This window comes from Populus alba, chromosome 1 (assembly GCF_005239225.2).
Source record: "Populus alba chromosome 1, ASM523922v2, whole genome shotgun sequence".
In the NCBI taxonomy this organism is placed as follows: Eukaryota; Viridiplantae; Streptophyta; class Magnoliopsida; order Malpighiales; family Salicaceae; genus Populus; species Populus alba.
The window spans coordinates 16,329,999-16,344,245 of NC_133284.1; the positions used below are offsets into that span (position 1 = coordinate 16,329,999).

General features: G+C 35.7%; 2 protein-coding genes across 2 annotated transcripts; both read right to left on the bottom strand.

Annotated features, from left to right (window-relative positions):
- Positions 1–253: 253 nt before the first annotated feature.
- Positions 254–4,448, bottom strand: LOC118034909 (uncharacterized). The gene is made up of 9 exons (XM_035040351.2): positions 3,839–4,448; positions 3,529–3,643; positions 2,457–2,493; positions 2,226–2,295; positions 2,002–2,106; positions 1,519–1,669; positions 1,265–1,347; positions 727–820; positions 254–639 (listed from the first exon to the last, which is right to left on the bottom strand). Exons 1-9 carry the CDS (start codon positions 3,870–3,872, stop codon positions 552–554), a joined length of 777 nt encoding a protein of 258 aa, XP_034896242.1. The 5' UTR covers positions 3,873–4,448; the 3' UTR covers positions 254–551.
- A 4,595-nt stretch (positions 4,449–9,043) lies between these two features.
- Positions 9,044–12,995, bottom strand: LOC118034860 (cytochrome c oxidase subunit 5b-1, mitochondrial). The gene is made up of 6 exons (XM_035040293.2): positions 12,691–12,995; positions 12,225–12,310; positions 11,829–11,879; positions 10,221–10,287; positions 10,008–10,087; positions 9,044–9,554 (listed from the first exon to the last, which is right to left on the bottom strand). Exons 1-6 carry the CDS (start codon positions 12,836–12,838, stop codon positions 9,489–9,491), a joined length of 498 nt encoding a protein of 165 aa, XP_034896184.1. The 5' UTR covers positions 12,839–12,995; the 3' UTR covers positions 9,044–9,488.
- Positions 12,996–14,247: the final 1,252 nt, after the last annotated feature.

Here is a 14,247-nt window from a genome sequence, read left to right on the forward strand (position 1 = left end):
AACGAGTACTCTTGTAGGTTAATAATCTCTTTTTGTGCATGTGCATATACATGAACGCAACACTTTGCTCCTTTCTCCTATTTCTATTTTTGGGATACAGTACTGAATCCAAGATCAAAGATCTTGTCTTCCGTCTAGCCTGGTTAAGGGAAGAGGGAGCGCCCTTCCTTCTAACCAAGTTGTGGTATGGAAACTTGAATGGATAACTGAAAACTCAAACAGTCATGCTTTCACCAGAGAGAGGAAACCATAGTAGGCAAAACTCACTAGACTGAATATTAGATTAACCAATACAAAATGCTGAGAAAGCATAAGTGATTAGACCCATCACTGCTAAATTATACAATCAAAATGAAAACGTGCAAGATTTATTTTTAAGGTCAGGCAAGAAAGCAAAAGGGAATTAGGAAGGTTATATTATCTATACCATATACTCCATAACCTGTTCTATTACTACCTACTTGTACAAATCCAGTCATCCTCTTCCCGTTATTGTTTTCCCTGTTCTTTCTCCTAATAAGCTCCAACCCGAAGCCGATTCTGTTCTGCAACTAAGAGCGGGAGCCCTCAAGCCCCAGCCTGGCTGTGAGCCAATTGCGAACCTCATCCATTTCTTTGGGGACCGTGTAATGACCAAGCCTGCAACCAAATTAAGCCACTCAAAAACTGCTTCAAGTTACATTCACCACTAAAAGTAACTCCTGCTTTCAGAAGAAATTTTTTTACCCCTCATAAGATTTGAAAATCAGGTTTCGGAATCCTGCTGTATTCAAGCTGTGAGCAGATTTCTCTCCGTAGTTATAGGGGACTACATCATCACCTGAAAAAGGAATGTTACTGTCGCATTAATTGCATATTCAATTGGAAAGGAAAACATGTATATCCTATAGTGATAGCGATGGAAATAGCTGGTTGATCAAGGTGAAGAGTTAGGTCGATTTCAAGGCATTTTCACCGCTATGATGGGTTGTAGACAAAGCTGCTAATTCCCTATATTTTTATAGACATGCTGAGTAATAACATTGTAGATTAGAGGAGATCAGTTGCACAGGGCCGTATAAAATCGTGATAGCGATGAAAAAGGCTTCAAAGGGTAAGTAAGTTCTTATGAAACTCCTGTCACCAGAGCAAAGCCAGCTATTCATTTCAGCTTCATAAACTGTCCAGATTGTTGAAGTGCCACCACCATTTATATTATGCTAGATTGATATCTTAGTTAAAAAAAATGAAGCATTTTAGAGACATCAAAAACTGGAGTGCATACTTGTTCCATGGCAAAGAAAAATGGGCAACGATGCAGCACGCCTTGCAGCCTCATGTGACCCTTCGACTTTGCTCCTTAAGCTCCTGTATGACAAAAGGCTCTCTTAACTAGAAATATGTGAAGACTTTGCAAACAAGTACTGAGCTCTATAGATGCTCTCCTTAGATAACAGGAGGATCCACCGATCCCTCATCAATGTAATAGCTGGAGGATAAAAGGGTTTACACAAGAAGGAAAGCTCAGCATGCTCATACCTTGAACCTGGAAGCCAGCCACTTAGTCCAACAACTGCTCTGAGGTTGATAGGATACGCGTTACCGTTACCATATTGTCCCAAGGCTGCACAAGTTGCAGAATAAAGGGCTGTTGCAGCACCCATACTGAAGCCTCCAATAGCAACTTTCACTGTCACAAAAGGTGTTGCAAGAATGAAGTTGCTAATATTTGAATCAGATAATATGGACAGAGGTTATGCATTACATCGATACTAGATGACTTTAGTAGAACATATATGATAACTGCGACTTGGAGAACTGCACTGAGAAGTTCAACCTAGCGGACGACATAAATATCAAAGGTGCATAATCCAGTGTTACAGTTTGGAGTACATTGTTACAGGCTAGAAAGCATTGCTTTCATATAGTTCAGATGGACTTGAACTTCTACTTTTTGTAATAAGCACACGGTACTTTTTGTAATTAGGTAGATGTTCACAGAAAATAAAGCCTCGAGAATACCATCAGCTGGCTCAGTAGACAGTAAATTTGCTATATGTGCTGCTGAAGCATCTAAACCCTCCCAGTCATCCGGGCTATCTTCTGAAATTTCTCCAACGTCGGACCCTGTACAAATTTCATAAGTATAATAGGTGAATGGATTCCGTCATGAAGTATTTGAAGATGGAAGTGTAGTGCGTGATGGTGATTAAATTAAAAAGAAAAAACAAGGCGATCATTCTTACATGCAGTGCAAGGAAATCCACCCAGCAGTGCCACAGGACGAGTAGGAGCAGTTGGGCAAATCCATTTAATCTGCATCATAAGTTTCACTCCAAGCATAAGATACTGATGGAGGAGTAAGACTAACAGTTCATCCACAAGGTGATAAATAAAGCACAAAAAAAAAAGAAACAGAAATTTATTCAGAGTGCACAAATTAGGAAGCAAAAAAGAAAACAAAATGAATTCCTTACATTTGGAAGAGGGAGATTTTCCAGTAGCTGGGACCAGCTGCAACCAAACAGAGATTAAAATGAGAAACATGTTTGGTTTTAAGATATAAATTATTAATAAACATCTGCAGTATTTTTTCCAAGTATGATCACAGCATTTGAGAAAAAGCATCTTCGAAGTTTTCAACAGTGAAAGAACAAAGCAAATTCAACATGGGGCATGGATTTGTGTTCATTGGCCATCCCATAGGATTCAGAGATCAAAGATGATCTCTAGAAACAATCTATTGCTTGAGTGCATATGAATATCCTTCAAGAAATGTCTGCTTATCCTTGTTGGGTTGCATGCCAGAATTAAACGAAGCGGTGGTCACCTATTCATGAATATGGCATATACAAGTTATCCAATTAAAGCCTACCCAAATTAAGAACAGTATCAAACAAGACAAAAACAGGAAAGGACGAATAATTTGATCAACATTATTTCACGGCGCTGCTGCTCTCCCCATGGAATTTATTCTAAAGAGAATCTCAGTGAAGGGAGATTAACATTGAAAATATGTGACATCGTACTGAACCCTCCAATAAAGAACATGCCTCTGTGTTAACGTTTGTGAACTCCTTTATCTTATCCTTGTCCTTCATCAGACCAAAAGGTCCACCATATTCCAACACAGAATTTGTATGTAATACAAAAGGAGGAAAAGATAAAAAAAGCATAAATCATTGTCGGCAAGTTATGGAATAAGCAAGGCATGTTTACAATTAATCATTGAATTTCCACTACCCCAGTTGGACTGTTTATCACATGAACTGCACAGAAAAACAGTGATCAATAGCTTGCTGATTAGTGATATGCTACCGACAAGATGATGTTTGAGTCTGAAAACACTTAATTCCATGATGGACTTGAATGTAAAGAATATCTTGTCTGCAACTTTTACAAATCTAAGGAAAAAGTTTCTTCTATGCATCTATGGGGGAGGAGAGTTTTGGAATCTGAAACTTCGTTTTGAATGGGTAGAGAGCACTATGCCAATGCAATGAAAGAAAACAAAAACAAAAAAGGGAAAATAACAGCTACAATTAATACCTTGAACCATTATCACCAAGACCATGTAACCAAACTACAGTGGCCTGGTGTTTTCCTTTGGGCCTCACCACATAAGTCCTCCCAAACTCAAAGTTTCTTCTAGCAGGTCTACTACCTGAATATTGAAGCGATGAAGTCACTTCTCCGTTCTCATTTACCATGAGGTTGAAAGAGCAGAACCAAAAAGAAAACATAAATCTTGCACATGAAACCACGAAGATCAACATTCATTTAACATTGCATTGATAGAATCTAAACTATATTCAAATTGAAATGAACACAGGCAATCAAGATATGGAAGGAAACAAACCAGAACCCATAGAGAAGTGTTGTTGGTAGCTCATTTTCGAGGATGGGACCAAACACCTTAGTACACTTCCTATATGTTAAAGAAGAGGAGCTACTACAATGAAGAAAACCTAGAAAGACAATGTGTATTTATAGTGTGGAAAAGGAATAAGACAAGTGAATATGCATATCTTTCACTAGTAAGATTTTTATGTGTAGTGTGTGCACTAGCTACAAATTAGAAACTGAAAAAGGGAGAGGCAAGGCATCCAGGAAAAGGAGAGGGCGAAAAAGACAAGGAAAGAGGAAAAAAAAATAAAAAAAAAGGAAGAAATCTTTTTAAGAGCAGAGAGAATCAAAGCAGAGAGGAGCACATTCATCCATTTCTGAGCCGCCCAGCTAGGAGAGAGGGAAGGCTCTGCGATTTTGCAACATAGAGAGGAATCTAATGCTTGTGGGAAGTGGCTAAAAAGAAATCCAAACAATTAACAACAACAACAACAATCAACAACAGCTTTCAAGAATATTACTGAAAACAAGATAGAATAAACCCAAGTCAGCCTTACGAAATATATTTTCTCAATCATTTGTTTATGCATTTCTGATGATCGACAGATTCCCATTAACCACAGACTTAAAGAGAAGTTTCAAGTGTCCAATTTATCGATGACAGACAAACAAAGTGTGATATTCATGGAACTATTATTGCTCAGCAACAGAAGGAAATAATGATGAGAAGTTGGATTTTCTTTATATTTATACGAATGTACTATATACAGGTGCACAGAACATAATAATATGTCTGCCTGAATATGTGTCTCTGAATTTTCATATTAACAACCTGCATTTTTCATAAGAAAGAGACACATGAAAAAGCATGTCAACTTTTTTCTCTCCTTCCAATCCTCTTTCTTGCTTTTCTGTTTCCCACCATGATAGTTTTTGGTAGCTCAAGTCCCACCAATAAAATTTTTGTTTGTTTATGCTAGTGTCATGGGGGGAAAACATGAGCACAGTTCTTTTCTTTCTCTCTTTCTTTCTCTGTAAGAGCCTGTCTTGTAAGCTATTTCCCGAGATTTCTTCAAAAAAAAATCTCAAGTGCTAATTTATAAGCGTTCATGTGTGTGTGTGCGCTAGCGCGCATGCCACTGATGCTCTGATGGTCAAACATAATGCACCTTCCCTTTTGCAGAATGCACTATGGATTCACGGTAAGGTTTTCAGGAGGGATTTTTGAGTGTTTTGCGAGGAAGAACTTTCTCTAACTCACTGTGAACTTTTTCCTAGTGCTGGAGTACTTTAGATTGTTATTATAAATGTCCATCCCGAGGCATACTTTTACGAAATCGCAAAGCATTCGAGGACCTACTCCAATTTCAGTTCATCTCATTTCAGGTTGAAAGTTCTCTACACTCACACAATTCCTTTGATAAATGATAAGATCAGGAATCTCTAAAATGGGTGTCACTTCAATCAACACCACTAGACATCGCAAAGAGTTCTTCAGCTCCTTTTTAACTCACCTAAATAAAATTCCCTTTGCACCTACCACATCTTCCATCACAAATCGAGATCCAAATGCCAGGATTGGAATATGATTTGCTCTATGTGATTGGCTACTAAGTTTGTAAACCAGGGCCAGCTGTAGCATATATCCTAGCTAGCCTCAGCTAGATAAGTAGTCTTGACGTGCAGACCCACCATCAAGTGTTTCACACTTTGAGTACATCACAGAGTGAAATGCCAAAGGGTCTTGCCCTTTCATCATAAGATGTCACTTCGTAGGTCACCTGGAAGACGCAGCAGCCTTAACACAGGACGCAATGGTGGAAGAATTTTTATGCTTTCTATGCAGATGACATCCATTTACAGTTGTTCCCAACCCATGTTTCTTTTCTCCTTCTTAAAACCAGGAATTCTTAGCTATGAACTTCACACACGAGGCAACACACACGCACAGAGTCCCACTCGCTTTATAGCTTTAGCCATGGTGATATATAATTAGTCCGAAGGAGTATTCTTTTTTAGGGTTCCATGAACATTTCAAAAGCACTTGCTCTTATTCAACTAGTTGACTAAACTCCAAAGAATCAGGCCTACATGGCATGGCGTAATTCGTTATTGCAGTAAATGCCGCACCCATCAAAAGCTCTTACCTTCAGTGTCAACGCTCGAATAGGGCAATTTCCCTCGTTTGTGGAGGGAAAAGAAAATAAATTAGGGCAACTTTTTTGCTTGTCAACTCCTAAATTCCATGGCCCAAGTTCAGTAGGGAAAGAATCAGTCTCAATTACGTAAATGGTTATTTTAATTTGTGGGTTTGCATATTAAACCGCAGACGATATATGTGCTGTTGCCAGGAGAATGAAATAGATGCATAAAGCACTCAGGTTACCAAATTTTCATAAGGGTTAGAAACTTAGAATATTCTGATAAATTACACGAAGGAGAAGACAGGATTGTCAGGGATATAAAACTAAGGCAACCTATTTTATATAGAAAGAAGGCTTTAGTTGTTCCTCAGCTGGCTTCCAAATGTATTAAAGCGAGCTCTACAAATAGGAGACAACAAGGTTCCAATCTTCAACAATGTGAATAAAGTGCAAAGGCATAATATTTTCTAGGTAAGAAGCTGGTGATCACTTCTTGACGAGACATTTGTGAACCATACCATTTTAGCTTAGGTTTCCCTATGATCTACATTTTAATTGTATAAATTAATTAGTGAATGTAAATTAAAGTAGCAAATGTAGCGATAAAAAATTTGATGGGACATGGATTAGATAGATTAGAAAATATATTGAGGGCGTTTGTTGAAATGAAAAAATAAATAAAAAGAATGGTATAGTACAAATATTAAAAGATTTGAGGTGGAAACTTTTTTATATACAAGTAATAAACTGCCTTAAATCTTTTTTTCTTTTCTTTTCTTTTTTTTTCATTCACATCATTTTTTCATTAAGTTCGTTTACTTTCCATTTAACAATTAATTATAGTTTAGTTTTGTAAAACTAACACTAAGTAAATTATAAAATAATATTTGAAATCATAAAAAAAATTAAGGCAATGCAAGATTGAAGAAATTTTAAAAAATAATTGTAATAATACAACATAGAAGAAAAACATGGTTTATTGTAAGTTGCAATAGTTACTCACAATGCTTTTTTTTTCATGTCACTTGAATTTTTTATTCTTAATTTAATCATTTCATATTAAGCGGACTTGAGATTGAATTTGATGTTTTGTTTTAGTTAATTTTATATGGGGTTCTGGTAATGTTAAAAATAAGTTTCGATGTTGAGTTAAAGCTTGATTTAGTAAAATAAATTTTAATTTTATTGATTCAAACTGATTAAAACTTTAGAGATCTAATTTCAAATTGAAACAAATATTCAATTTATTTTTTTTCTAAGAAATGACATCTTTATCTAAGTTTAAAGACTCAATTTTTTGTTGAAATCAATAAATTTATTATCATTTATTAGCATATATAATTTTCTATTTATTTTATTAAACGCACGTATAAACTTTTCAATTTGCAGTTAATTTTTTTTTGTTGATGATGGTAAAAAAACCATAAACGCCTACTTTTTTTTATGCCTTGAAAAATAAAAAGTTCTTTTTGTAGAAATGGGGACTCTAAAATGCTTAGATATCATTTTAGAAAGAAAAAATGTAATGATATTTTAGAGAGATGGATTTTAAAAATATATATGCTAAAAATATTGAGAATAAAGTGTTTATAAACCTGAAGTTTAAAGGATTTATGAGATATTTATAACTCATGAGTCATGTTTTTTGTGGAGAAAAGAGGTTGGAATGTCATTTTATCATGATAGCATTAATGAGAAGTAAATATGTTTTACACAAATATTAATATAATAGAAATACAATAGGTCCTTGAAGATTTTTTATACATCTAGAGATGCATGGAGAGTAAGATTTAAAATATAGTTAAGCTCGTGAGGACTGCGCTTTTTTTCTAAGCTGAGCTTTTAGTGCCAGACTTTATTTTTAGGTTGAGCCTATAAAAATTGGGCTCATCACCTAGACTAAATTTATGAGTTGTTAGGCCCAACATGTTGCTTATGATTAATTTAAAGTTTTTCAATTACTCAGAGATTTTTAGATCGATAAATTTAGTTATATTGCTCCAGCTAGAAGACAAAAAGCTAAGAATTATAAAGCATGCAGTTATACCATTATGTAAATTGTCCCTTTGAATTAATTTAAATACACCATCAAACATTTTCTTTTGTCATGAGTATTGACCTAGCAGATTTGTAACGGAGGAAATTTCATAAATTTCAAAACAAGAAAGAGCTATTTTAAATATATATATATATATATATATATATATATATTTAATTTTAATATATCAAAACAATTTAAAAACACTTAAAATATATTATTTATCAATACATGTTATTTGAATATCTTGTTCGAGAAAAAACTTTAGGATCATGATCATTCTTTATTTTTTTCAATTATGATTTTCATTCTTCATTACAATATTAATATTAAATCACTTCTAAACCATCTTAAAAACTCATCTCTATATTTGTATTCAAGAAGAATTTACAAGATTAAATATTTTCTCCAACAATTTTAATCAAGGACTCACTTATACCTTGACATGGTAGATTTAATAAATAAATAAATTCTTTCGAAATTGATACTAAAATTCGAATTCAAAACATGATTGAGAAGAGAAATCTCATGCTACCACTTGGGATTATCTAGTCGTTTAATTGATAAAACTTATTTAGCATTATCCAAAGAAATCAAACACCAAATCACCCACAGACTAACCCGAATCTCTTTATCATACTTTCAAAAAAGAAACGTCAACCTTTTATCCAAATAGGAATAAATTCATTGTAGGATACTCCAATACACATCAGCAACAATAACAACAAAAATAATTTTTTTATGGATATTTCTAAAAAGTTTGATTTTTTCTTTTAAAATGAATTTATTTTTTATATATTTTTAAATTATTTTAATGTATTAATATTAAAAAATAAAAAATTTATTTTAATAATTTTTTATTAATAAACTGATGGGCTTCCATTTTCCGGTTTTCCTTGCATACAATACATTGATGCAACGATAACGTGGTCTCACGCACCGCTTTCTCCTGTGAAAGACTCGCATAAATGATAAAACAGCAAGAAAGACTACAGAGGTGAGATTCGAAGGTCATGGCTGATGGCCCCCTCATAAATATCAGAATCCAAGTTTTGATTGATAAAATTCATTCGCTATTCGCGATACATCATTCCTAATTATGCAGTGGCACACGCCAGTAATAACATTGAATACTGTACTGGTGATGGAGCAAGAAGGGCACCATGTCACAGAACTCCAAAGATTCTACATCATGAAGTTCCATGAAAAACTGGAAAGAATGTACGCCATTGATTATTTTGCAATGCATTAAAAGGGCCTAACAAAATCCCGTGATCCAGTAATTGAACTGTCTGTGTCTACATAACCACAAATGAGATTCCATTCCAATTGTTGCCAGAGCAACTGCCAGAACGATAAAGGACCAATCAAAAACAAACAAGACATTATGAAGCTTTTGAACTTCGACGCTGCATTGTATACTGGGAATTGTCTCATCATCTTCTCAAATTTTATTCCAACAGCAAAATTGAAAGCTGCAATTAGTGATGATGATCATCGTCGTCACCGTGTCCATCAGGCGGTCCTCCAGGGCCCACAACTTCCAGCTGTCAGACACCAACAACATGATCAGGAAATTTCAGCACTACTCAAAGCAACTTCTTGTTATAGAAGTGCAACCAAAGACAATTCAGTGAAAAAAAGACACTTGGTCTATTTGTATGGAATTCAATGTATCTGGACCGGAAGATAATTATTTGGTTACGCATTCTGTTACTTGAGTTACCCTAAGTCGTGAATGGTATGATAGACAGCACATTGTGATCCAAAAATCAAATCCAAACAAAGTCCATAGACATCACTTTGTAATTGAACACTCAACACTGAATAAAAACTGCAAAGCCTTCGATGCTCAACCACAGGTGCATGTTCACATGCATACAAGACTAGATCTAAGGACCAGATTCATACATACATATTAACATTCAAGTTACGCTTGGTACACTTCAGAGAATGCCCTACAAATTGCTAAGTAATTTTAATTCAACTCTTCTACTTACCACAAAGTTCTGTGTGCACACAGGGCATTCATGAGGCTTGCCTTTCTCCAGCCAAAACCACACAACATCATGCTCATCCTCTGCAACTCAAAAACAAGAAAATTATGTGAACTTCATTTGTTCAATGTACTGCAATAAATTACCTTTGCTTTCAGTGAAGATGCACTAATCAGCCCAAACAAAAATGGAGATATAGGAGTGATAGAAGCCAACCTCCTTCACCTCCAGGGCATCCAACTATTCTCCTGTCATAGTAGGACTTGATAACAGCAGGCTTTTCCTACAAGGGAAATATATAAAGTCAAGATCATCACAGTTCTGAGCCATGAAAACAGAGGGTAAAATACAGACAAAAAGAGATAACAACTTGTCAGCAATGAATGGTTGACAATTCAAAAGGGCCCATATTATAGGCAGTGATTCACACATAAAATCTACATTAAAAAAGGACCTGCAAGCATTTACAATGTAGAAAATCCAAAGGGCACCCATTTGAGGTTTGCTATTATTGAACTACCAGCAGATTCAAATGGCAGTTTAGCAGAGTTGTGCTTGCAAATAAAATCATAACAGCAAAAGACACATACATCTGAAAGAATCTAATATAAATAAACATAATGTATACAAACGGACATCATATGTAAAATTAGTGAAGAAGAATATGATGCCACTTGTCTACAAATATATGTGTGTGAGTGTGCGCACGCGCACGGGGTGTAGGTTGGACCAAAATATGGCCCTAATGAGAACTGAAACAACCCAGGCTAACATGAGCCATTAGATTCTGCTTGTTAACCTTCCAAGAATGGGAATGAATGTGAATAAAGGTTATTAAATTAAACCCACTCATTCAGTGATTAACTCTGAGTAGAACTTAAAAAAAAAATGGAATCGGAATAGTCCTTCTAGATATATAACCATGGGATGGGGGTTTCAGACACAAGGAATAGGAATGATCTTGAAACTTTTACCATAGCCACCCTGATCAGCACCTCCACTATCAATGCCATCATATCTACCACCAAACCACCTACTGCCCCAAAACATCACCCCTGCCACCTTCACTGCTGCCAGCACAGCCACCACCACCAATAACAATTAATTAACTATTGTTGTAAAATATTTTTCTCATCTCAAGTCTGTATAACATAGTAACTGTCTTTCGTTCCCATTGGATTCATTGGTTTTTCTCGTTCTCATTCTGATTTTTTTCTTTTTCATCATTGATTACTAACCATGTTCTTAAGTACATGATGAATTCTGTTTAAATAATACTTACAATTTAAAAAACTACTTTTAGAGCAATACAAAGGTCAAGTGACTCAGCCCTTGGCACAATCTCAGAGACCTCAACACAGGAGCCATGCTAATGATCAAGTTTAGACAGGGATCCATTTAATCTTTACTTTAACCAAAATCACAGTCAAAACCACTCATTGTGTCAACCAACTTTCACAAGAAACCTTACACAATGACATTCAACCATATAATGAAACACAACAGTGAGAAAACAAAAACCAAGCAACCCGAAGTTTACTTCTTCCTCATGCCAAGTTTGCATCCTAGTCAAGAAAATGCTGTCACCATCATGACTGTGTTTTCATTTTTTTTCAGAACAACATATGGTAAGGCATGAACCATTTTTGTCACACAAACACAAAGCATTACAACCAAGTTACATGAGAACGCAGCTCATAGCACAAATGAACAGCAGACAATAATAATATATAAAAGCACACATAGAGAATGACCTGATCTATTAAAAACACAATACTAAACCAGAATCAACATTCTTGAAGTTGCAAAGTGCAAACCACTAACCTTTGTGCCAAAAGGGCCATCTGGATAGTCTATATCAAGAAGTTTCTTTCCCTGAATAGAAAAAACAATTGAAATCAGAATGATCTCTTACCCACTATATAATTAAACCCGAGAGATAAAGTAGACACTGGTTGATGACTACTGGAATTAAAAAAATGCATTGCATTATCATCATAAATTATCATAATTTGGTCCAAACAAAACAAAGTTTGAACAAATGCATGTGACACTGCACTCAGCTCCATTTACCTTCCCATTTCATGCAAATCAAAATGACAAACCAAAAATCAGAGAACTCAAAAGTTCATTTCTCCTGTTTTATGAACATGATTGAAAACACAATTCCCTTTTCCTTTCCTCATTTTCCAGGAGTGGGGGGAGGGGGGAGAAGATTACCTCAAGCTCAGCTTCTAGCTCCTCCCGCTCATGTCCAGTAGCAATAGGCATTACATCCTCAACTCTCTTCTTCACGGCACCATTCACTACAAAACAAAGCAGTTCTTCATAATTTATTATTTGATTTCAATTTCCACAAGTGCATTCGCACACCATACATGACGCAGATAATATAAATTCTTCAGCGTTAAACAGCAGAATCATTTATCGGAAATCTATTCCAACTCAATCCAATAGCGGGCATAGAAATTAAATTAAATTTAAAATAATTCAAAGATTTAAAATAAATCTCATCTCCCTAGCACATACTAAATAAAGTAAAAAATCAAATACTACCCTCGAAAACCACAATCACAAGGGAATAGCGTTGTTGTAATTGTGTGTAGGTGAAGATCTGAGAGGAGATTATAATAGACTAGGCTAGACAGTCGAGAGAGAGAGAGAGAGAGAGAGAGGGTTAGATGACCTGAATCGGCGCTAAAATAGCGATTGAAGAGAGAAGTGGAGGGCGATGGAATGATGATTGATCGATTGAGGAGAAGGGATTGAGTGGATCGGGCGGAGGTGGTGGTGACTAGGGTTCTGAGGTGTGAAGAGGCCAGTCTTCTCCACATTGTTACTTGTGAATGTGTTCTCGTTTTGATGTGAGGTCACGCCCTGTTCGTAATCTACTACGACTTCTCTTTCTGCTGCTGCTATTTATTTTTTATTTTATTATCAGTAAGAAAGAAAGAAAGAAAATGGAGGAACGGAATGAAATGAAATGGGGGTGGCGATGGGGTTCCCGTATGGGAACCGAGGCAGGCGTGTGTGAGCACTGTTGGATTCCCTTCGCACGTGACACACTTTCCCCACGTGCGTAACTTGGTTTTTCCCTTCCTTCCTTTTTTTTTTCTCCCACATTTTTATTTTTTAAAATTATATATATATATATATAAAACGTAAACCCACAGTTCCTCAAACGTTTTATCCGAACGGCGCAGGGTCTCTTCAGCTTGGCATCGCCGAGTGAGTTGCGCAGCCTTGGGTCATGCGAGATGTTGCTCCGCTGGCTTGGTTCGGAATTTGGTTTGGCTTCATTTGGGTTTGGATTGTCGAGTGTTGCAGGATTGGCGTAATATTTGTTCTGCTTCGCGCGCCTGGTTGAGTGGCTGGAGCATTTGCTTTCATTTTGTGGCAAGAGGGTGTCGCTTGGCTACGTTGGCTTGGGATGTGACTGTGGAGTTCAACGGGGTGGCTTGCTTTAGTCTTTGACCATGGGATATGGCTGGGTTTTCGTAGCTAGGGTTCTCAAATGGCTTGCATGAAGAAAATTCTTCGAAGTTGAAGGTAAGAAACAAACAACACTGCTGGCAAACCTAATTACTTTTAAAGGTCCAGAGAAGAAATATCCGACCCACAATTCTCACAACTATCAAGTCCGATGGAGGATACCTTAGAATGGAGTTTTCCCACCCTCCAGCCTGCCCTGCATGAGAGAAAAACCATCTCTCCAGTCAACACAAAAACAAATGCAGGGACGGGTCTGTCTATGCCTAGAATTAAAACAAAATCTAAAAAGATCATAAATTTATTTACATGGATTATAATAATAAAATTATCATTTTACCCTTCATAATTTAAACCATATAACTTGTTTTTATGAGCAAAATTGTTTTTTTCATTATGCTCATTTGTCATTACTAGATTAAATGAAAAAGTAATGATTTTTTAATCTTTTATTTGCAATAAATAATATTTAAAATACTCTTAAAAGTTAAATTTGCTTAAAGTATTTTCAGTTTTTTATCTTTCTTAGTACAATGTAATTAATAAGATGTCCTTAGAGGAAAAAAATCTCATAAATTAGATCAAAAGGCTTTTTTTATTTTTTATTATGGCTTTTATCATATGCATTAGGGTATTTAGATTTTTTGATAAATTAAATTAAAAAAAAAATAGTTGTCGGCTCGCGTAGCGCATGCATCTTTTGGGCGGCACCTCCTAGCATCCACAACGATTAGTTGTTGGCTTTGATGTCAAT

Excerpts from the sequence above, each read along its gene's own strand:
- LOC118034860 (XM_035040293.2), bottom strand. The coding sequence starts at position 12,838 with ATGTGGAGAAGACTGGCCTCTTCACACCTCAGAACCCTAGTCACCACC. Across the intron at positions 12,311-12,690 it reads CTATTTTAGCGCCGATTCAG|TGAATGGTGCCGTGAAGAAG; the intron begins GTCATCTAACCC and ends TTTGTTTTGTAG. Across the intron at positions 9,555-10,007 it reads TGTGCACACAGAACTTTGTG|CTGGAAGTTGTGGGCCCTGG; the intron begins GTAAGTAGAAGA and ends GGTGTCTGACAG.
- LOC118034909 (XM_035040351.2), bottom strand. The coding sequence starts at position 3,872 with ATGAGCTACCAACAACACTTCTCTATGGGTTCTG. Across the intron at positions 2,296-2,456 it reads AAAATCTCCCTCTTCCAAAT|ATTAAATGGATTTGCCCAAC; the intron begins GTAAGGAATTCA and ends CTTATGATGCAG. Across the intron at positions 1,348-1,518 it reads GGCTGGCTTCCAGGTTCAAG|GAGCTTAAGGAGCAAAGTCG; the intron begins GTATGAGCATGC and ends TTTGTCATACAG.